Here is a 25003-nt window from a genome sequence, read left to right as displayed (position 1 = left end):
TTTTTGCTATCTGTGGTTGAAACATACAATTGCAATAGATTCACAGTAAATCTATTATTTTTTGTGTAAGGCCTATAAAACCGTAAAAATATTATTTTTAAAGCTTATTTAGCCTTACAGATAATGCTTTGTCAAGCAGTCTTACAAAGTTTGTCTTGACAAATTTTTTTTTTTTTAGTTAAAAATCACATTAACTTGGATGTTAGTTCTTGTTTATTTTGCTTGCTTCAAATTGCAATTTGCAATTCTGCTTTATTTTGCTGCCTTAATTCAAAATTGAATTAAAGATTCTCAGTTCAGTTTTAATGCTTTTTATGTTCTAGCTGAATAATTAATTGAAAAAATATTTATTGGTATTAAGATAAGTGCTGTTTCATTGACAAAGAAACTGTGTAAACATCAAATAGACACTAATTTAGACTGAAAAAAAAAAAAAGAAGAAATGGTAGCAGCTACACAACTACCTCTAATCCACAGTAGAGTTAGCGCTGATAACTATTGATCTTAACATAGTTTTGTTATGTTGCCATTACCCCCATGGCCTGCCTTTAAGCACAAAGCTCATGTTTGTGGCTGTTTATCATCCTCATGCTTGTCGGGTAATCCTGACTCGCTGTCTTCGTTTCCCCCTTTCCTTTGCACTGGGCGCACGATCAGTGAACGGTGGCTGGTCCACATGGGCCACATGGTCGGCCTGCAGTGCTATCTGTGGTCGGGGGTGGCAGAAGAGGAACCGAAGTTGCACCAACCCCACTCCACTGAACGGTGGGACGTCCTGCGAGGGCCAAAGCGTCCAGAAAAGTGCCTGCACTGCCACCTGTCCAGGTAACGTCCACCGGGCGTCGCTCACTGCAGAGTAGAGCTAGTTTGGCATTAGCACACATACCCTTGCACGGTCCCATAGCACCAATAGGACAGCTGGCTTGATTGGCATTAACTTGTTTGTGCTTAAGCAAAAATGTTAGTTTTTTTTTTTAAATTATTATTATTATTCATAGCTGAACCAGTGTCCATTCCGCCCATCATTTTTCTTTCAGACTGTGCGTGTTCTGTGCTGCCTTCGCTTTTGCTGCATGAGGTCTTTTTCTGTTCACTTGTAAGCAGAGTAGAAAACATATTTTTTTTCCCCCGTTTACGTTTGTTGTCATGTTGTTTTATCACATTTGTCCCCAGATGTAAATAGACTATTACTATTCAGAATTGAGTTAAGAATGTCTTTACTAAATCAAAATTGCAATTTAATTCAAAAATTTTAATTAAGATAGCAAACAGGAAGCAGAATTGCAATTCAAATTTAAATGTACACAACTGTTTAAAAGTTTGGGGTTGGTAAGAATGTTTTTTATTATTATTTATTTGTATTTATTTTTGAAAGAAGCCTCAGGCTCTCAAAGGCTGCATTTATGTGATCAAAAATACAGTAAAAACATTAATAATGTGATATATTATTGGAATATAAAATAACTGTTTTATATTTTAATATATTTTAAAATATAATGTATTTCTGTGATGGGAAAGCTGAATTTTCAGCAGCTGTTGCTCAATGTCACATAACCCTCCAGAAATCATTATAATATGCTACTCAATTTACAAGCTTTTTTGATGAATAATTACAAATTTTATTTATGTGTGTGTGTGTGTGTGTGTACCAATTGAATACATCCTTGCTGCATAAAAATATTAATTAAATACCCTTTTTAACATACAAACTTTTTAAAATTTAATTTGTACAATTAACAAAGTTTTATTGTTGTTTAAACAACACAAAAAAAAAAAAACAGTATCAAGGTACGTAGTTGATTTTGGACCTTTGTTCTAAGCTGGTGGCAAAAACCTAAAAAGGCTTGTTATTTAAACAAAATCAAGCAGTGACATTTACACTTCTGCACATTATATAAATACAAAGATTAGCAAATAATCTGATTCTAGCGTTCTTCATCAGTGCTATAGAAATTTCCCTGACCTCCTTGACTGCTGCTAGTACTTTCAAGGGTTGAGAAGGAACAGAGAAAGGAAGAGAAGCAGCGTGGCTGCTTTTCCTCAGCCCTTATCGATCACATGCAGTTTGAAATGGAAGTCAGGCCTCTTCATTTACAAGCTGACATTAGACGCAGGTACAAGTGGGAAGGTATTTTCTTGATTACTGCGATAGGCTTATGGGTGTATTTCAGCAGGGACAAAACTGGCATTATGCAGGTGCTGCTGACCGGCGGAAAATATCTGCGCTTAGTAAACAAGAGAGGAAATCGAAGCTTTTGTCAGCTGCAGCTCGTCACCCTCACTCACCCTCTGTCTTCCTCTACTCCTCTAGTGAGAGGGTTTATCTACTTAAGCCAGTCTCCTGTTTCATTACAAAGCATCCAGTCAAATTAAATAGGACGCCACCTTTACACTGATCTGTAAGTAACGTGCTCTCAAAATATGGCGTTTTTGATGAGCAAAAATACAAAGCATGTATTTTTGCTTCTGCCAGAGCTCTCATGATTACAGCTTAAATAGCATATCTGTGGGGAAGAAGATAGACGGAGAAGGAAATATAGGCATGAACACTGTTAAAGAGAGACACTGGAAATAGAATTTTTTTGGAAAGCAGTGATGGGTAGTAGAGAGTACAATGAAAAAAAAAGAATTCTTAAAAATTTACTGGGAAAAATGGCAGCACTTTACCGGAAAAAAAACATGATAGCAACGTTTTAGGTGTTACAGGGCAGAATTAAAATTTATGGTAAAAAAAAAAAAAAAAAGTGTATATTTCATTGACTGATATTATTTTATTATTCCATGCACTTCAATTAGTAAAAGAGAATTACATTTCATCAAGTAGCCGTTCCACAATAGTGGGAATGTTAGTTTTACTATAAATTGTAAGATGACTGTTCAAACCATTAATTAAACAGTATTTTACTGTAAGATTACATAAAATATTGTTAAAATAACTAATCTTTTTTTTTTTTCTAGTGTACAGCAGTTACTTGGAAAAATTTCTTTGTCAAATATATATATATATATATATTTTTCTAAATTCAGATACTTTTTATTCAAACAAAGTGCGAATAGAAGTTTATGAAACAGATCATTTCCGAGTGGATGTGCCTCAGTTGAAGCCGTTATAAACTAGCATTTTATAATTCTATAATATATTCTATGAAAGTCACTTTTACTTTGAAACCATAAAGTTAACAATTTCATCTCTAAGTAATTGTTTATTCTGATAATTATTATGAATAAATGTAACCTGTTATTGAAGATTGGTTTTCAGTCCTGCTTCTATGTATTATTCATTGAATTACATTCTTTTTGGTTCTGATTGTTTTGTGTCACACCTCGGTTTTGTGTTCAGTGCAGACAGATAAGTTGCTTGTTGCTGGAAACATAATACAGAGAAGGATGCTGAGAAATATTATCGGAGGTGGCGGGGGATATGAATGTAAGAAAGGTGGTTCACTGGTGGCCAGTGCAGGGTTTAGGGTACAGGTCATGCTGAGCAAGTGAGTTGAACATTGTTCCCTTGGTGGTTTTATTCCCCTCATGTTTCTCACACTCCGACTGATTAATCCTGATATGGGTGGCACAGAGGGAGCATGGTGTCCTGGCCAAGGGTGACTTAGTTGTGTTCCCAATCAAAAAACGGGCATCTGCCTGCTTTAGTTTGCTCACCAGAGCACCCCAAATCCTGTCAGCGAGAGAAAAGAAAAAGGAGAGAGAGTGACCATCCTGTTTCATTTATCACCATACAAAGACACGCATGGACAATTGCAGGTCCTAAAAATTACATCTGAAACTTCATCCCGATTTATCAAAATGTGACTTCTGACTGCAGGAGGTGTAAATCATCATTTACTGACTAGCTGCAGGTAGAGGCGGCATGTTCCCAGAGTACAATCAGACAGCAGGAGACAGAAAGAGAAACAGCAGAGCTTTGATAAACGACTCTGTATGTGAACACAGTCCTTCGCCGCTGTTCTACTGATCCTCAGGACAGGGTGACTTTAAAGGACGTGACGTGATTCTTTGTGTAATGCGGCAAGTGTGTGATGCCGTGTGAATGCTGATGAATTCTTTTTGTAATGCGAATACACTGGAATAATGATTCCAAGCCGCTCAAAATGTTATCCCCAGTACTAAGCCTGCAAAAACAATTGAAATAAAATAGCGTGATTACTATTAAGGACATAAGGCTGTGAATGTAATTACATCTTATATCTTTATATATAAGATTTTTTTTTTTTCTCACATCTTTTCAAAAGGAACAAACCAGTAACTTAACACAATTGGCCAATCATCTGGATGAGTTCAGCTTTGAAGAGTCTAATGTAATAAGTGGGCTTTAAAAGGCTAATTGATCCTGATGAGCCTCTTGTACCGGCTCTTGTTGAATCACTGGCAGGTTAGATCTTTAGCACGGTGAAGAGGCTGCTTCATCTAAACCCGACACGTCAGAGACGTCAGACATCTCATCCAGCACATACATATACACACACAAAGACAATCCTCACTTATGACTGGAGAGTCTTGTGATTGTAATGGTTTCTAAGGAGAGAATCACCTAATATTGATTTCTATCCTTATAATAGTTGCTGTACCAAAAAAAGCTGTTATATAATGCTTATATATAATATAATAAGTAAGGAATAATTGACGACGGGCCATTGAATAGTTCGAAATAATAATGCACACCCGAGGTGGTGGTGGGGCCCCAACACGAAGCGGAGTATTATACTATGGTTATCACACCTCAAGACATCCATCAGATGATACATCAAAAGGGATTTGTCTGGGTTTTGTACTTAAATCGCTATTGTGAGTAGGATTATTTCTTCCGCATCTCCTCCAACGCTTCTTTTGCTAGTTCCAAAACATCATGTTAAAGCTGGTAACAGAGGCTTAGGCCATTGATAGCATTCTAATGAAGTTATAAGAAAAAGAGCGAGAGAGACAGACACACAGAGAAAGAGAAAGAAAGAGAGAGAGAGAGCTTGTGTGAATTAGGCTAACGTACCTCTGTGCAACCCTCAACAGTGTTGTGCAGCAGTGTCTCTAAACAGCACTGTTGTTAAATAATATAGGCTAACTGATAATCGTCAGGGCAGCGTTGTTTAAAGTCAACAAAAAATCTAATTTTTTTTTTTTTTGAAGAAGAAGAAGAAAAAAAGGCAGTAAAGCACCAGCAACTTTCTGTTCATACAAATTTTTGGTTATGATTACAGGGGCAAAACACTTTTAAAATAGTGCATGATTTGTAACCTAATACATGATATGTCCATATATGGCTTTTTTGATGTTGTAAACTTGCTCAGTAGCTCACCTGGTACAGCATTACACTTGTGCAAAAAGTGCTCAAAGACTTGTTCCAGCAACTGTGTTTTATCTCATGTTTGCTTTAATTAACATTATTGGTTAGGTTTAAAGTAGGATTTAGTGTAGGTAGTATGTTATTTTCAAGCACTATAGAGCATTAACCTTTTAGTGCCACTCACTGGGCACTTTATTTCCAAACTGCTGCGATACATTACAACAACCAGCATAACTGGTCTGTTCTGCTACAGAATGTCCACTTTTCATAATTCAATCAATTCCCAAGGGATTAAATAAAGCCATACTATTTCTTTGTTTAGTTTTTTTACTTAATGAAAAAGTTTTTATTGAAAATGTCACATTATCAAGTCAAATGGGTTGAGAATGCCGTTTTATGTTGACTTTAATGTCTATATTGCTACTGCTAGCTAAACTCTTTTCTTCTCATATGAGTCAAGAGACTTCCTCTTAGATGCTCTGTGCTTTTTTTCTTAAAGAAGAAAGAGTCTTTTCTTCATCTCCTAGCTGCTGATCTTTCATCACCTGCATTTTAAAATTCATGTGGAGAATCAGAGACAGGAACACACTTCTTATTGTTATTAAGTGCCAGTTCCCAGTTCAGTAAGGCTAGTCTTATGATATAAGCCTGCTTTTCTCACAAATGAGTCCACTCAATGGCAAACAAGGACATTTTTTTATTTATTTTTTTGCCTCGCTACTCTCCCTGCCAAATGTTTGATCAAAAGCTGTGTCTGCATCTCTTTTAGATGCACTCCACATTCTTTGTTAGTATGAATATCATTCCGTGTCGCTTAATAATCTCTCTGTATATTTAAATAGGAAAATCCCACTCTCGTTTGGCAGGCTATGACTAATGTCATCTTTATTCACAGCCATTCATGATGGCAGACTCTTCATCTTTATCACTAAGGCACGCAAGTACTTTATTAGCTGGCTGTTTGGCCAATCAGTGACCTTACTGTACTGTCAGGGTCGGGTTAGCGGAGTCGAACCGCACAGCGAATGTGCTATAAAGCCAGGGGTTAATGAACAGCCCAGCGTGTCTGATCCTCAGTCTGTCAAATGGAGTCATTAGTAACTCTGTATCATAGTACCATAATTCACCCCTGCTCTTGGTCCTGTGAGGGCGCAGCTTAGCATCCCTAGAGAGCTCATTACCAGAGCTGCTCACATTAGCCCTGTAGTAACCTTCCCCAACCTGGTACAACGTCAGCCCGAATAAGACTTAGAAAATGGCCTCTGGACCAGCTGACGAATAACGTGGCCCTGTGAGAAAGAGAAATGGAAATAAAATACTCCTTCCATGGCTCGGGAGGAAATAGGGCATTTGAGTGTCATTACACTGGGCACAAACAAATACAGAATTTTTCTCCTGCCTTTTGTCCTCCTATGGGCTTTTTGCACTTGAAAATATAAAAAAATCAGTAATCAGTAGCTTGGCCAACCCAGATGATTTTTTTTTTTTTTTCAGCAAGGATGCCAGTAAAGACATTTATAGTGGTTCATAAGATTTCTATTTCCAATAAATGTTTGTATATATATTTGACACTGATAATAATAATAAATGTCTCTTGAGCACCAAATCAGCATATTCATAAAATAATATTCACAAAAAAAAAATTTCATAAAAAAAGCATAAAATTCAGCTTCACCATTACAGGAATAAATTACATTTTAAAATATATTCAAATAGAAAACAGCTACTTTAAATTGTAATAATATTTTACAATATTACTGTTTTTTTACTGTATTTTTATTCAAAAACATGTAGCCTAGGTGAGCATAGAACTGCAAAAACCTTAACAACCCCAAACTTCTGAACAACAATAGTATTTTATTTGAGGAATTAAATAATTAAACTATATAATTTATTAAACTAGATATCATAATTAAAAAGGTTGCTTGCTACTGTACTTTTAAGACATGGTTTTAAAAATGGTCGTAAAAAAAATTTGAGTGTTTTGAAAAAACTTCAGGGAAAGAAATGAATTGCCACAAAAGTATTAATAAATGTCATACTTCATAGCTGTATTCAAGTCTCAAATTTTTAGCTAAAAAGCAGAATAGTGTTTTCAAATGTGGTGGTTGATGTGCTGCATGTGTGAAACTGCAGTTGCAGAGGCAGCACCTCAGAAAAGTGTTTGCACTTATGTTTGTGCACTTGAGTTGAGTATGTTTCTTCCCTAATGTGTGGTAGATTGCTAATTGCACTTCCTCTGTATGAATGTGTATATGTGTTTGTTCAGTGGATGGAGGTTGGAGCGAGTGGAGTAAGTGGTCTCCATGTGGAGCCGACTGCATCATGTGGAGGAGCAGGGAATGTACCCAACCTACACCCAGCACCAGTGGGAAGGACTGCCAGGGCCTGGATCTCCAATCCCTCAACTGCACCAGTGAGCAGTGCCCACAGAGTAAGTACCACCAGTTCTGTCCCTTGATTAATCAATCGATTAAAACACAGACGTCCTTTATTGATCACTAAATGTGATGTGAAGCCTGGGATGCATCAGTAACAGTCCCATTAACTAGCAGACAACGGGAGGGAAGAATCTGGGAAGGGCACTCTTCCAGATCAGAGATTCTTGAGCTGTCCAAGGTCTTGATGTACCCTGGGTTACGTTCCCTCTGTTTATTTTCCAGCTTTTCTTTCCTCACACAACCTTTCCTGTTCCTGTTGTTCGTCTGTTCTTTTAATGATTTTAAACCTCTCAGTCCTGCAGCCGCTGTTGCCATAGTACCACAGCAGGACTGAAATGGGCGTCCTCGGGAGCAGCAGTGTTATTGTCGTTCATCTCATGATTGTTTTTTATATCAGAGCTTCTGGTGGCCGTTATCAACTGTTTGTGCGAGAAACGATTGGTTCAAACAAATGCCAGAGGGCAAACTGTGGAGAAGTCACAGCTTTGTGTGATTTCAGTTTTGTGTGACTTAGTGGGTGCAGAAGAGCTTCTAGAGCATATGGTTTAATGTGCTTTCACAGCTTGACTGTCTTTATGTGCTAAAAGTGTTGCAACTAGAAAAATCCTACTTGAAATATGTTTGTGTTGAGCAGAAAGTGATTTCAAATGCTAAAATTGGGATGAATGTATTTGTTTGTGTACTATAATGCATCACCTGAAGTTTAGGTGTTGTTAAGATTTTATGTTTTTCTCTTATGCTCACAAAGGCAGCATTTATATAAAAAATGCAGTGTTAATACATTATAGTATAGTACATAAAAACATGATTCATCAGAAATTATTCTGATATTCTAATAAAAAAAAAAACATTTTTTATTTTGTGCTGCATAATATTTTTGTGGAAACGTGACACTTTGGAGACCATGATTCTTTGAAATATTTAAAGATTTAAAAATCTTAGCATTTATTTAAAAATTAAATATTTTGTTACATTGCAAAATGCCTTTATTGTCACTGTTTGATCAATTTAATGCATCCTATTTCTTATATAAACATAAATAATGTTACAAGTGCAAATATATGGTGATATAGTTCAGCAACATTCTCTAGTGCAGCTTCGATAGTGATAAAAAGGTTGTTTGTTTTAGTAAATCTTTCTTCTTCTTGCATAAGACATTTAATACTGTGAAGAAGCGCAGAACAACAGAAAAAGCTGCACTTTTAATGTCTGGCCCTGTAATTTACCCACTAGTTATCATGAAATGTGTTGAGCTGAACACTCGTTCTTTATTAACAGTTAATTTGGGGCTGTTTCTCTCCCAGCAGAAATCAGGGACTCCTCTCTGCAACTTGCTTCACGTTCTATTCTGTTTAATCTCGCAGTGGCCATGACTGTTGCCGATATGGATCGTAAACAGAAAGAGACAGAGATAAAGAGAGGAAGAGTGTGTGCAAACACTTCCATTAATATGTGCAGAAGCAGAGGTCAAGAGTGAAGAGTCTGTATTGCCCATGCTGTGAGTCGATACTTTTCTAGAATCCTTCGCTTTTCTAATAAGGGCCACATGGATGTCCAATCATAGCATCGTCTCAAACCACCTCAGCATATTTGCAGCATTGAGATTTTACGTGCAAAAAAATGTCAGTGTTGCAAACGGCAACAACAAAAGAAGGGAAATGCTGAATATTACAACCTGCCAGCTGAGCAGGCCTAGTTATTATCATTAGATGTTTACGTTCCTCTGTTCTGGGAGGTTGCGCAGCAGTCCGGATGTTATTAATTGGCCCATATTGCTCAAATTAAAAAAGGACAGAAGCTGGTATGATGGCAGTTTGCTCAGCTGGGTGTCTGGCTAAGCAGATGGGCATCATAGTGCTGTATTCACATCCTCTTGGATTAAAGTGTCAGAAATGGCGTTTTATTTTGAGCTGTTCTGCACTGTTAACATACAGTAGTCCCCCTCCAGGAAGTTTTTTGTTGTTGTTTGTTTTTGCGCAGGGATAAAAGGGGAGTCACTCATTCTTTATGCACATTTTTTGCACATTTCAGATTTTAATGTGAGCCCCTCCACGTGTCATTTACACATGGTCATACTAGCTCAAACTCTTTAAAGCACACACTTACAGGCAAAAATCCTTTAAAATTAGAATGCAGGCCACAGAAAAAATTATTGTCCCAATCTGTTCTCAGCAGATGTCTCTCGCCAGACAATAGACCTGTTTTATACAGTAATGAGCAGACAATCCTGCCTGCTTAGGCTACTCCTGCCTGCTTAGGCTACTTTTTTTTTTTTTTTGCGGATTTAATTAGTTGTTAGTGGAAACTCGTTGAAATAAAAGTAGCATTTAGTGTCCTCATAATTCAGGGTGGAGATTAGCCCTTGAGCACCTGCTGTGGGTTAAATGCAAGTTAAAAAGCAACATCAGAATGACTGTTCACACTGTACTGTGGATGTGGTCGAGGAGGACAGGTTCATACTTGTGCTTCCATCATGCACGTGCCATAAATAGAATCAATGTTTTTGTTAAATATGACGTATTTCTAAATCAGCAGTTTGTTACGTTGGTGCTAGAAAAGATATTCCCATCGAAAGTGAAAGTTTTTCAAACAGTGCTTGAGTTCTTTTTACTAAGGTTGCGAAAATGAAAATATACGAACTGTAACTCCGTGAATACTCAAGTGAAAGTGAAGTGACATTCAGCCAAGTATGGTGACCCATACTCAGAATTTGTGCTCTGCATTTAACCCATCCGAAATGCACACACACAGAGCAGTGAACACACACACACACACTGTGAGCACACACCCGGAGCAGTGGGCAGCCATTTATGCTGCGGCGCCCGGGGAGCAGTTGGGGGTTCGATGCCTTGCTCAAGGGCACCTAAGTCGTGGTATTGAAGGTGGAGAGAGAGCTGTTCATGCACTACCCCCACCCACAATTCCGTCCGGCCCGAGACTAGAACTCATAACCCTTTGATTGGGAGTCCAACCCTCTAACCATTAGGCCACGACTTCCCCACGACTTCCCCAATATTATACACATATAATATTACAGTATATTTCAACATATCTGTTGCAGCAGAGTTTTAATAATTAATATTATATTATAATATATAAAAATATATAATACATAAAACGACTTCATAAAACTGACTTCATAATAACATTATTTATTCAATATTAGTAAATCTTTAAATCGTATGTATTTTTTGTCTACACACATGTATACAGAATACTGAATTTATATTTTATGCTTATATTTTTACATAAAAAAAATCAATACATCATTCAAATGAAATATTTTTATATATCATTAAAACAATTATTGTTTTATACCAATGCATTCACAATAAAAGTAATTTATACCTATATCAGTGTATTTCCAGTGAAAAATAAGCTTGCATAATTAGTAATCTATTTTAATATTTCTATAGATAGGTTGATAGGAATATTCCCGGATGTACAAGGGTGCAGATTCAAAATCACAGCCACCAAACAGAACAAAACAATTTTATTAGAAGGTGTCTATTGTTAGATTTTCACAAATCCGTGGATAACTACAGTGTGGATTCTGCATAACGCCTCATAACCTCTATTCATCTAGTCAGGATAATTAACAGTTTGGCGCATCACCACCTGGTGAAATTACACCCAGGTGTTGCTGGGAAAAAAAGTGATGATGGGAAGGAAATGTCATGTTGCTGAATTAAGGCAGCCTGCACTGATAATCAGGCTAATTTGTGGAATAAAGTCAATTTAAAACATTTAAAAGCAACTTGCTTTTACCCATTCAGCAATAGCGGAAATAACATTATAAACTTTGAGGGCAAATCTACTCTTTGTCTTTCATACTAAGGGCCTTTTTTTTTCCTTTTTTTTTACCACTTTGATAAGATTCTAAAGATTCAATGTTAGACTTGTTTTAATGACCAAATGACCTCCACATTTTTATCTTCTCATAAATAACCACATCAGTTTTGCAACCAATATCTACATTTCCATGATGAATGCTTCCTGATAACGCCTCATGCTAGTGTCTTATCAACAGCACAACACAGACAAAGACTTAGCATAAACTTCAACACTGGATCTTCCTGACTGAATCACTACCGTCTCTTAAAATCTCGTTGTTACAAGTCTGAACCTGTTTCTGTCAGCCACGATACAAGAATTGCAGGTTGTCGGTTGTATCCCACCATGAGAGGAGGGGAGGCACTATCTGAGATTTACCCACAGGCAGGGTTTGGTCCCCTCAGGCCGGGCCTGATGCCCCGCTGTTAGACAGCACAAGATGCTCGGAGCCCACTCTGTTACACCTCCAGAAACCTGTGTTTCGACACACCTTACATCAGCCTCTGGAACAGCAGGAACATCGCTCGCTCTGTTTTGTGTTGATTACAGCAAAAATGGAGCAAGGGTCTGCCTCCCACCCCACCGCCACCTCCACATCTAGGCGAGTTGAGAGAGGAAACTCTTGAAAGCGAGGCAGAGACACGAGGTGTTTATAAGAGCTGATTAACTGTGTCAGTAAAAGTGTGATGGATGTCTGTTCATTTACTGAGCAGGGCAGAGGGAACACCAGCCCAGTCTACAGGCAACTTTGATGATTGGCTCTTCGATACATCTGTTAGACCTGATAAAAAGTTGCACAAGGACGCTCTGATATGTGCAACGAGATTACCAGGTGAAATAAAGCAGGAAGAGGGGTGAAGGAGATCGGTTCAGGTGGACAGAAGGGGAGAGAAATTTATGGGATGAATTACATCCTGCATTTTGTGGGATGCCAATGATTGGCACATTAAGCTGTGGATAATGTGATATACTATTTCTGCATCTTGCTTTAAAAGTAACACTTCTTTATATTGTGTAGGGTACAATGTTAACATTATGACAGTTAAACATAAAAAAATAGAAAGTGGAATTATTTTTTATTTTTTCAGAGACTAAACACACAAAACATATATCAATTAACCATTTGTAGTTGTGGTTGTATTAAGTGATATAACACATTCATTCATGTATTTTTTATTTTTATTTTATTTTTATTTCTAGAATGGGTTTCATTGAGCACTACAGCTTAATGTGGTGGATCATGCATCTGTTTTTTATTTATAATATGTACAACTATGTTTTTTATATATTCATTTAATATCTCTTCCTTTGTTTAATAATTAATTAGTAATTATAATCATTTGGTTATATAAATTTACAAAATGTATTTATTTAATAAATACAGTTTAGAATTTCACACACACAAACACACACACTCGTCAGTATTATTATTAGTATTCTTGATATTAATAATATTATTATTATTATATGATCCATATTATTAGTAATATTAGTGACAACTTATTCATTTTTATATAAATTCACAAAATATGTGATATTTATAAAATATATCAATACATAAAAAAATACAATTTAAAATAGTTTTCAAGTGTTGTCACAGATTGGAGATTTCACCATGTAATTTTTAATGTTTTCAATAATTTAATTTAAATTTGTATTTATTTTACTTGTTTTTTTTTTCATTCTCTCTCTCTCTCTCTCTCTCTCTACCAGAAACTGCATTTCATGATTCAGTGGAGAGTATGTTTGCTTCCACTCTTGGGGGTTTTACAGACTTACAGACTCTTCAGCCTATTAATCTTCTTTTTTTTTCATGCTATTTTCAGCACCTGGAGCACACATGCTACAGGCACAAACCCAGCCCCCATCATCTCGCAATGCAACGAGTGTCGGTTTATGATATCATAAGTCCCTCTTAAACCATGACAAAGTCACTTCCCGCAGACATTCTTAATGCATCGTCGATACAGAGACGCAGGAGCGATTCCTGTTTGCATGCGCTCAGTCATTCACGATTGACCAGCTGTCATGAAACAAGGCCTGATGTAATAGCACTACCTGGAGCTCGGCCAACCTCCTGCTTGCACGGTATCATGTCGTATTGACACAGTCATCATTCAAACGTGTTCAACGAGACATGTCAAGAGATGTTGCCAATGACTCCTGAGCGGCATTAGCGATACTATGTTGTCACGTCGGGATAATGGAGCTATATTTGGCTGAAATTAACTGGACCAGACACCCGTAGTACTGAGAAGTGTAGATTGTCTTAAGTAACAACTTGAGTAACAAACACCTTCATCAAGCAATCAAGGTGTTTATTGCGACTCTGGTGATTAAGAGTGTGATGAACAATTAGTCGACAGCTTAATTAGAGTGACGCAGACTTGCATAATGTTAATTGACAGCCCTGTTTTAATTGTCTGTGTGATTTTAGGCTTGAGGATGATTCTAATTTAATCATTTCCTTTGATAATCTCACTCTCGTTTAGTCCAAACAAACCAAGCAGAGAGTGTCAGGATGGAAGTGTGATCGTGAAAGTGAGTCAAACTTCCTGTGCAGTTTTGTTCACACTAATGAAAAGTAAATAAAAGCCTAATTAAGAGCTAAAAAAAGTGTTTCAAAAGTAAATTATGAATGTTAAAGACATGCCCATTTATTCTTGATTTGGCCTTCACTTTGCATGAGGAGATTATTATGAGAACGTAATGCTCAGTAATATTGTACAGCTGTGACACTACCCCTGAATTCAGGAGCTTTGGCTGAGCTATTCCTCATAGCTTTTAGCTGTCAGTCCATGGAGCATCTAAACAGGCCTGAATACGCCTCTGCAGTCTCTCGTCACAATGCAGAGCCACTGGGTCTCTCGAAGCGGAGAGTGCAGACACCTCTGCCACCCAACAAATCAGCATGCCACAGAGACAACCCTCACAAATCTCATTTCCCACCGACACAATTGATTAGAATAATTTTGGATGTGATTGTCTCTGGGTACTTATCCATAAAGCTGCAGGCCACAGCGAGAGAGGGCACATGAAATGATGTGGATAAGGAAATCTGCTTTGTGTCAGAAACACACACTTTCACTCCCCCTCTCTCTCCCTCTATTTGGAAGGAAGTGTCTTTCAAAATCACAGCCATAAATTCAGCAGCTTGAAGAATGCTGATGTAGCAGGCTGCCAGCAAACACTCCCGTCTTTCCAACTGCAGAACAACCCACTGAAGCACAGATATGATTACCTTTTTAAGGAGGCAGCAGTAGGGAAGCTGCACATCTACTGAAATGTTTTCCCAGCAGTTAATTCCCTTACACACAATGCAAGCCAAGTCAGGTTTAGGTAATTCTGTTTGATAATAATTTTCAAAACACTGGCATCTGGCAAAATTTGGTTAACGTCTGATTACAAAGTAATACACGAGAAGAACAGGTATTTCATTCTAAAATTGACATTGATTATCACTTTACGCAGTTTAAAACCATCTATTCAGGCAAATGTTTGGAGTGGAATACTGCATGCATTGCACAATATGCAGTGCTATTATTTTAATGTGAAACAGTACACAACATATTTAAAATAGTTATACAGGAAGTTGATACTTTTAGGACAGATTCAATTTATCACAAGTAACAGGAAAGGCATTTATAATGTTACATGAGATTTCTACTGAATTCTGTTCTTTTGAACTTTCTGTTCATTAAATAAACCTGAAAAAAAAAAATCCACAAATATTTTAAGCAGCATAACTGTTTTCAAAAATGATGATGATAAATTATTCTTGAGTAGAAAATCAGCTTATTAGAATGATTTCTGAAGGATCATGGAGTAATGTATTTAGCATTACCTAACACAATTATATTGTTTTTAATAATATTTTTTAATATCTCTGTTTTAACCAATATAATTGCTGATATTATAAATATTATCAATGTAAACCAGATCTACAATCTGTGTTTAAGTTGACTTTTGCTGCAACTCATTGCAGACAAATAAAAAAAAAATGCTAATATTGACAATATGGTAACCAATATTTTGTGTTACTGACACGTGTCTCTTTTTCTGTCTCGGTGCAGCGGCATCAGGTGCTGAGGACGTGGCCTTGTACGTGGGGATCGTGGCAGTGGCTCTTTGTCTGACTCTCCTGCTGATTGTCCTGGTGTTGGTCTACCGCAGGAAGAAGGAAGGTCTCGATGCAGATGTGGCCGACTCCTCCATCCTCACCACTGGCTTTCAGCCCATGGGCATCAAGCCCACCAAGCCAGGTGTGTGGGCACCGCACAGGGCAGCCCGCAGCAGTAGGCTATTGTTCCTCTACAATATCCACCCCTCGTCACGGTGTTTCACACCCATCCTTTCATCCCAGTGCCCGTGTTCCTGTGCCACCTGTGGCCATGGCAATTCATAGTCTCGCAATTATGTCCGTGTTTGCATTAAATGGAGGTAGTCATAGTTTTGTGTGTCATCTTCACAGTTGCAAATGAATGTGGTGGTTTTACTTAAATCATCTTTGAAGTCATAAGTGAATGGAGACCTTCACTCTTCAACCTGCTTCTGTGGGAAGTGATTTGGTAATAGTAGCATTAAGCTGATTTCCATTGATCTTCCCACGAAACAAATCTGCCTACTGCTGTGAACTTTTATTTTTACGCGTGTAAAGTGTTAAACATTTAAAAAAAACTGAAATCACAAAATATAGAGTGCTTTCACACTAACGTTAGCACTTTTGTTGCGCACCTGGGTTCGATTGACGTCAGAGTTCAGTTCATTTGGATGATGTGCACCCGTGAACCCTACCTGAGTCCACTTAAAAATGGTGTTCTGAGGTACGGTTCATGTGAACTCTGGTACAGTTCGCTGCTGATGTGAATGCAATCGTACCAAATTGCAGAAGTAAACCGCTATTAATGACGTATCATTTGATGAAAATGTGTGTTTGTGTGTCTGTTTCACTCTTTTGCAGTACTGTACATTCGTAAGACAGATGCAAGTGCTGTTATGTACCGAAGCTTTGTAAACAAAAAACGAACAGTTCAAAAACGTAAATACATAAAAGTGCAGAGAGTAATGTTATGCATTTGCCGCCTTCTCCTGCGCCGTCTTTACTAAGCATTATTTAAACCGTGACTGGCAGGCTTTCTTTAAACTCTGAATGGAATTCATTGTGGATGCTAAAGAGGAGGAGGCTACGAATGAGTCTGTCTCATCGCCGAAGGCCCGGCTACATCCATGGATTTGTGCATTTGCACTGAATTTCAATTTGTGTTGTGCACTTTTAACCACTTTGACCTTTTGGATTGTTTTTTCACTAGTTTCTTTCTCTGTTTCTACAGAAAACTCTCATTTGCTCACCATCCAACCTGATTTGACTACCACTACCACAAGCTACCAGGGAACTCTGCGTTCTCGCCATGAAATCACTGGGAAGTTCTCCTTGAGCAACGGCCCCCTCCTGGAGCCACTTCCAAACGGCTCCCACACACTGCACAACGGCAAACTGCCTAGCGATCCCAATGACTTCATGAACCGCTTGTCCTCTCAGACGTATTTCAAAACGCTACCGAGAGACAACGTCAACACCTCCTACGGCACATTCAATTTCCTGGGTGGCCGCCTAACCCTCCCCAACACTGGTAAGATTATATGACTGCAAACAGTACAAAATGTTTTTTTGTGTTTTGTCAGGAGTGTTGTGAAAGAGCTCTGGAGCTTTGTTAAACTGCAACGTTATTATACCGACATGGCCCAAAATGGAAGGTTGAAGTGATCCAATTACATGGTAATCCAAGCAGTTTTATGTAAATCGGGACACGAGCGAATGCGAACACCTTATAAAGATTTTTTTTTTTTTCAAGTAACGAGGCAGAGCGGGCGAAGAAGTGCTTCCATTTAAATACTAATGATTGTGTTATGACAATGACAACCATTTTCCTTTTTCGACAAAAATAGCTGTAATTGGGGAACATCTTGTTTTATTTTCCCATTCTTTTTTTTTTTTGGAAGGATACCTCACTGCATCTTCTCCGACCTGAGCCAGTGACTTAGTTGTCAGCCGTGGTACTGTAAGCCGATATGCAGCGTGCACATTCATAGTGTCTGCAACTCTATCCACTCCAAGGACACCACCGGAGTATATTCAGACCAATTAGTCTCCTTAATCACAGACAGAGGTTTCATCTGGCTGTCACATTATGAATCGCTCGCGGTCAAAGAGACAGCTCACGAGGCAGAGGAAATGAAATAACCAGGACTCCCTCGACTAAGAACATTGCCCTTCAAAATATAATGCCTTCTACCTGGTATCCGTGACTGTTGTTGAGGATGTTTTATGGCTTATGCAACTTTTATGCATTCATCTTACGATTATTTTAGACTAGACAAGTTACAAGGCAAAGTTTAATATAATTACTTAATTATATAATTAAGGAATAATCACAATAGCATATAATCATATATTATAATATTTTATTTTTTATTTATTATTTATTTATTGTTTCCCATTTTTTGTGTCATCTTCACAGTTACAAGTGGCCCAGAGTAGATTTTATTTTATATTATTGAAAAATACATATCAATTTTTATTAAATTGAAATGAATTTTTAAAGACTATTTAGGATTTTGGATTTCTTACTTTTTCAAGGTAACTTACGAAAAACAAAAATTCTGAAAGTTACATTTACAATATATATTTCTGAAAGTACACATTGTTTAGTTTCATAGCCAGCATAATAACTTCTGAAACAATTAGCTTTGCTCGTTTGGATATTTACTGACAAAAAGTAGACTGGACCTCTTGTAACTTTAATCGAATACCCCTGCTTTAGGCTCCAGGGACATAAAATGAAAGAGTTTTGGAATTTATGCATAGTAGATGACATCTTTGACCTTGACCTTGGATTTGTATAGTGTTAATCACATTTACTTTTGTCACATAAAGGCCTGCTGTGAGTTGTGACAAAAGCGGCATTCAGATGGAACAAATGAGCCTACCTTGTCTGTTTTGTTCCTATTTACATTAGGAATCAGCCTTCTCATCCCACCAGAGGCCATTCCCAGAGGGAAGATTTATGAGATTTATCTCACCATTCAGAAGAAGGAAGACATGAGGTAGGTCCCTGGAACCAATCTGAGGATCTGCCTCACAGAGAAAGGATGCACAGTTTGAATCAGAATTTAAAAAAGGCCAGGCACAGAGCATCGAACGTAATTGAAGTCAATCTCCACATGCTCGTGTGTGTGTGTGTGTAAGAGAGAGAGTGAGAGAGAGACGTTTGCTCAGATTTTATGACTAATGCTGACTTCAAAAGCTTGTGTGTATGTGTTGTGTCTTGTCTGTTATATGTAAATGAGCCATGGGCCACAAAGAGGGAAATGTTCTCCTGTTTTAGATTTTCCTTTCGGAGTGAAGCACCAGGTAACAGGCTATTTTTTGCTCATGCATTCATGCACTGTTTACGACTGGCTCCCTACTGGTCTTGAATGCAAAGTGTGAAAAGTCAGATGTGAGCACCAGAGCCCTGATTAATAGTGGGCTCTCATCTTGTTAAAGGGTCTGCTCTGGGCTTGACATTGGCCATCCATCCAGACCCCTTTGGTTGAATCCTGAGCATTGTGCTCCCCCTCTGCCTCCCTCTAGATTGCCCCTGGCTGGGTGTCAGACATTGCTGAGCCCCGTGGTGAGCTGTGGACCGCCCGGTGTGGTGCTCACCCGGCCGGTCATCCTCACTATGGACCATTGCTCTGATGCGTGCCTGGAGAATTGGGCCATCCGTCTCAAGAAGCAGTCATATGAGGGAACATGGGAGGTGAGTGTTTGTTTGTATCTGTGTGCATTTAACATCCAGATATATATATTTATGTGTGTGTGTGTTTTAAAATTGCAGTTAAAATCTGCTTGCCTCAAAAATCTGAAAGGCCTCAATACAAGTAAAATTGAATTTAAAGTATTTATTTAATGGTACATACATTTATTTAAGAAACAAAAATACTACTGTCATTTTCACTTGAAAGCTCGACAAATGTACTTGACAAATTTGCTTCTTTTAACTGTTATTTCTTTTCTATAAATTGCTTTACCATAGACTACTGAGAACTGGAGTGTTGGAGAGAAATGTACTTGAATATACAGAATATATATGCAAAAAAATTTTTTTTTTTTTAATTGAAAATAGGCATCATTGTTTTTATGCAAAATATAGTTTTAATTTATTTTATTTAATTTTGGGATGACAATTTCTTGAACGTTCTTGTCAGATTTACCTACATGAGTGGAAGTTTCTCCTGTTTAGCCAATGGTGTGTTGCGAGAATAAATTCCCATCAGCTCAATTAATCATCAGCATGGTGATATAAAAATCTAGAATAAAGATTCTGTTCTGTACAGATAAATAAATAAAGATTCAGTTGCGTTTAATTTTAATTAGAATCGAACTGTATGTACTGTAGGTAGAGTTCTGTACATAGACCTTTCTTGCCCTTTCCCATCTCTTTCTTTCTCATTGCCCTGCTACTGAATTGAATATCTTATGGAGGCAAATGTGTTGTATTGTCATAATCATTTCAAATAGCCTCTCAGACAATAAAGCCCTGAAGTGTCTCCATCGGCGTACTCCTCATTTCACCTCCTTCATCTCCCATACCTTCACATTTAATCTCCATTTAATTGTATGGATCTTTTCCTCATTCCACCCGATGGCCATCAGCACCCACCTATAAACTGAGCTGGGGTGAGTCCTTCATTATGCCTGATGGCTTTTCCAAATCTGCGCTTAACCGCATCGGGTCGGTGCAAGATACATCAGGCACAAAGTCAAGGAAGAGGAGGAACCTAAGGAGGAAGGGCGGAGGAAGAGAGTGAAGGTCTTCTTTCATGTTTGATACTGTGCATAAATTATTCAAGCTCCTTGGGTGGCAGCAATGGGGCGGCAGTAGAATGAATAGGCCTGTCTTGGATAGAAGGTAGAGCAGCACTTTTAATCATCCCCTGCCCCAAATATAGCCCATCGGTGGCAGGTCGCCGTTCTTGGCCAGGTACAGCGGATGAAAGAGAGAAAAAACACAAGGAAGTTTGTCCTGGAAGGAGCCTTGGCAGACAGACTCGCAGCAATTAATTTCTCCAGAGGACGCAGATCAGCAAAACGTGAGCAGAAGAGAATGAAACAGTCTGTGTCATTATCGAACCATGGGCTGATTTTGTTTTAAGTCACTAAAAAAAAAGATCATGAAAAAAAAAAACATTGACTTCATTGTGGTCAGATGGAAAATGGCTAGTACCAATCCTAATTCCACAGATGAAGATAGTGGCTTATTTTATTGATTGCTGGATGTAATTTCCTGGCCCGGATCCTGAGGTGCACGACAGTGGGGCCGCCTCTCTGTATTTGATTAGATAATGGTGTGAGTGAGAGAAAAGAAAGACGGTGTCCGAGAAATCTTTCTGATGAGCTTTCTGCACAGGGTTCTGTCGCCACATATTCCGCTTGCCTTTTCTCTAATTAAAGCCACTCTGGGGAGCCATTATGTGATTGTATCTGACCGAAGACTGTGAGAGAACGGCAAGTTCCCTCACAATAACCTTGGCCTTTGCTAGAGTCACGTTTTCTGACAGAATGCCTTTTCTCCTGATTTTGACACATTTTTCTTTGCATTAGCCCATAAGACACTTGAAGGCATCTCTGGTATCTGTCAGGATTCTTATATCCAATTAAAGTAATTATCTTGCCATGCCCTGACAAGCTCCATATTGCACATGGCAACCTGTTAATTTTATTTTATTGTCCTGGTTATTAGTACAGAAGCAGCTCAAACTGTCAAACTCACTAATTGATTAACACAAAACAGTGGGGTTCAGAATGTTTTAGGGTTGGTTGTGGCTTTGCGATGAATAAAATAATGAATATGGAAAAAATCATTAATGGTCATACTTGGTCAAATGGTCAAATTTGTGTTTGTTCATTCATTCATTCGGTCCGTTTTATTTTTATTAATTTAAATGTATGTTAATTGCTCTTATTCTGGTTTTTAACTTATTGGTATTTTCACATAAGAAATAAATCTGAGCTGTAGAAATTTCACACAATTTATTCCCAGAGAAAGGGAAGCTCCAATCACTTAGTGGGCACTACCATGTGTGAGCATTCAGGATGAACTCCAGCTATTAGTGTCTCATTAGAGCACAGAACACAGCTCATTATGTAGATCTTTCCGTTTCTGCTCAGCCAGATCACTTCACTGTATCTAAAATCTGACACCGAACATCCCCAGGGCAGGAGCTGACCATCTCTCCAATAACTCCACTGACACAGCTGCTCTCTGCCCTCCCCTCTGATCCCTGTGTCATTGTCTCATTGGCTCCTCAGGATGTACTTCAGCTTGGTGAGGAAGTGGTTTCGGATCCATACTACTGCCAGCTGGAGGCGGAGACGTGCCGGGTGTTCACTGAGCAGCTGGGCCGCTTTGCTCTGGTCGGGGAGTCCCTCAGCATGGCTGCAGCTAAACGCCTAAAACTGCTGCTCTTTGGTCCCGCCTACTGCTCTACGCTGGAGTACAACATCCGCATCTACTGCATGGATGACACACAGGACCTGCTAAAGGTGAAGCCTTTAAGATTGCAAATTTACAGTATCTATACTTATGACAAAACCTGGCTAAGAAAAATATGTTGGAAGAAAGTTTTGCTAATGTTCCTATTAAGTTCTGAAAATGTCCAGCTTTTCTTGGTTATACGTTAACGTTAAGGAAACATTCAATTTTATCATTTTTGCAAACATTATGAGAATGATACTAGGAACCATGATGTTCTATGAACATTCAGATGCAAGTAGTTCTATTCATAAAATGTTAAGCGAATGTCCAGCTAAAACATTTCAGAATTAATTGATCCATGAAAGATGTATGAATTAATTATTTTTTTATGCTAACGTTTTTAGAACATGATTGAAGAGCAGATAACTTTGAATGAACATTTCCATTAATATTGCTGGAAGAATGATTGTTCCTTGCCAGAACATTCTGAGAACATGTATCTAATTTTGTCTTCTCACTCTCAATCCTTGTTCCCTTGAACCTCGCTGGTAGGACAGACTTTAGACCAGTGTGATAGGAAGAGTTCACCCGACTTACTCATAAACTCACCCTCATGTTGTAGCGAATTTTCTCTTGTGGAATACCAAAGGAGAAAATCACAGGACAATTTCAATGTCAATTTAATTTTTTCATAGAAAAGAGCATGAAAAGTAATATATAAATGTTTTGTTTTATGTGAAAGGAAAAGTCATTTGTGCTCAGGACAGTTTGAGTGTGAACAAATGATAACAGATGTTTCATTGTTGGGTGACCTGTCCATTTAATTGCCAGTTGACCAAAGATGTCTTGCTGTAAGCAAAAATAAAATGCTGGTCACCAGCCATGCATTCAAATCCCCCCACCCCTTTTTTTTCTTTTTCTTTCTTTTTCATCAGCCTATCATATTATTATTTTAGTTCCTTAAGGCTTACATATTTTTTGTGCTCCCCCTCCTAACAGATCAAGAATAATCAAGAGCTAATGCCAGAGCAGCCTCCCTCTAGGAGCACGTCTGAGCAGACTGTTACGATTTCATTTGCATGCCTAATTAGTAAATGAAAAGGAGAGACTCTCTGGCCATGGCCCCTGAGCTCCTCTCGGCACTCACTGTCAAAGTAAGAGGCTCCGTTCCCTGCTCTGCCCACTCCAGTCTCTAAGAGCCTGCCAGAAAAGATGACCTGCCCTACCCAAAGATGCACGCTGGGCCCCACTAGGGTGGGCTGTTGGGGGAAAGAGATTACGAAAGAGATGCCAGGATTTTGACTAGTTTGTTAAAAATGAGCTCTTAGCCATGCAGAGATAAGAAGTGCTCCAGTGTATGACAGATATGAGCACCACCCCTCCAGTATTCTGCAAAGGGTTCATGAGAACGAACGCTGACTGTTCTGCTGTTTTAAAGTGAAGTGTTGAAGTGATTATTTGTTGTACCCCCCCAAAAAGCCCCATGTATTTTTTTATTTTACAGCAGTTGCTGTTATTTAGTGATTAAAGATGTGAAAGTGTAGTGTGCTTTTATCTATTGCCAGGGTGTTGAGCTGCTAACATACTGTAGTTGCTTTTTTAACCCATGACCTCTTTTCATACTAACCTTGCCTTTGATCAGGAGTGGGCCGCTCCAGGGGAACCTACATATGTGGACAGACTCAGTCATGCAATGCTCTTGTGTGGTGCTGCTTTCTATGAATCAACCCTATCTGCATTTTTCACTCTCCTCAAATGCATAGACTGCTGCGATGAGCCACAACGGCCTAATAGGATATGCATTTTTTTTACACGGTGGTTTAGTGGGAAGTCGAGTGGTCTGTATGCTTATCTTTGTCAGTATGGAAAAGGAGAGGTTTTTTTTTTTCCCTAATGCCAGGAACATAGTCTTTGCAATTATGTGCATGCGAATGCTACTGCAAAATGAAATCTGTAAAAATGCCTATTCTGAAGACTCTAGGTGTTTTGAATTGCAGCCCAAATGAATGTTTGTTAAATTCTGTATAAAACATCAGATTTTTCAAGTTGCTTTGAATAAAAGCATTTGCTAAGTGAATAAATAAAAATATGCTAAAAATATAACTATGGAGTTTTAATAAATAACATTCTATGAGAGTTGGAAAGTGCACACTACAACTATAATAATAATGACACAGAAGAATGGCATCGATAGAATCACTCTTAAAATGATTTCTAGATGATGAACCATGAAAACATTGAAAGCCAATCAGAATCAAGCCACATGTATAGAGTTTGCACATTTAAAACAGCGAACCACAACTGCGCACAAGCTTATAATGAACAGAACATTATTTTCCATTGATGTGTGCACTAATATGGTTATCGTTATAGTTACCATGCTTCGTGTGAACGGCCTTTAAACTAGTGATCAAATCATTTGAGTCTGCAAAACAGGAAGGTTTATGAACAAATCATGTCAGTTCTACAGTCAGTCAGTTTTCTCTTTCAAAATAACTGCTGTTATTATTAAGGGTTTTTGTATTTGTATTGCCACACGGATGCAAGAATGCACGTAAAGTAATGTGTACATCTTGCAATGCATTGGCCAAGCATTTGTGAACTCATGTACAGCATGTTTGTGGTCTTACAGGTGTTTCACCCCTGAGAACCACATGTGAGTCCCTGGTTGACTTTATTCAAAGATGTGAGGCTGATTTATTGTGATGGAATTATTATGCTAATCAAAGATGATAACAGAAGAGGATATTCGTAATTTGCATAGCATGAGAAGCGGCGCTCGTGACAAAGATGCATTGTTCATTTTTATGCATCTTTCTCCCCCATCATTTTGGGTGAATATTAATTGCATTTTGATTGCTGCAGGGCTACTATATTACTTCAAGAAACGGTATTTTCCACAAATGAAAGAGATA

At 38.2% G+C, this 25003-nt stretch overlaps 1 protein-coding gene across 2 annotated transcripts in view; it reads left to right on the top strand.

Annotated features, from left to right (window-relative positions):
- The window catches only part of LOC113057625 (netrin receptor UNC5A-like), a 162929-nt gene that overhangs the window by 123266 nt on the left and 14660 nt on the right, over positions 1 to 25003 (top strand). The window contains exons 6-12 of one of the 2 annotated variants that reach the window (XM_026225062.1): positions 658 to 825; positions 7563 to 7727; positions 15642 to 15830; positions 16899 to 17198; positions 18585 to 18672; positions 19202 to 19370; positions 21923 to 22156. In XM_026225062.1, the coding sequence (XP_026080847.1) occupies positions 658 to 825; positions 7563 to 7727; positions 15642 to 15830; positions 16899 to 17198; positions 18585 to 18672; positions 19202 to 19370; positions 21923 to 22156 (1313 nt within the window). The remainder of the gene's footprint in view (positions 1 to 657; positions 826 to 7562; positions 7728 to 15641; positions 15831 to 16898; positions 17199 to 18584; positions 18673 to 19201; positions 19371 to 21922; positions 22157 to 25003) is intronic. The other variant, XM_026225063.1, reaches the window with a different exon arrangement.

This window comes from Carassius auratus, chromosome 39 (assembly GCF_003368295.1).
Source record: "Carassius auratus strain Wakin chromosome 39, ASM336829v1, whole genome shotgun sequence".
Classification (NCBI taxonomy): domain Eukaryota; kingdom Metazoa; phylum Chordata; class Actinopteri; order Cypriniformes; family Cyprinidae; genus Carassius; species Carassius auratus.
The sequence above is the reverse complement of the archived record's forward strand: the minus strand, read 5'-3'. Positions and strand labels throughout refer to the sequence as shown.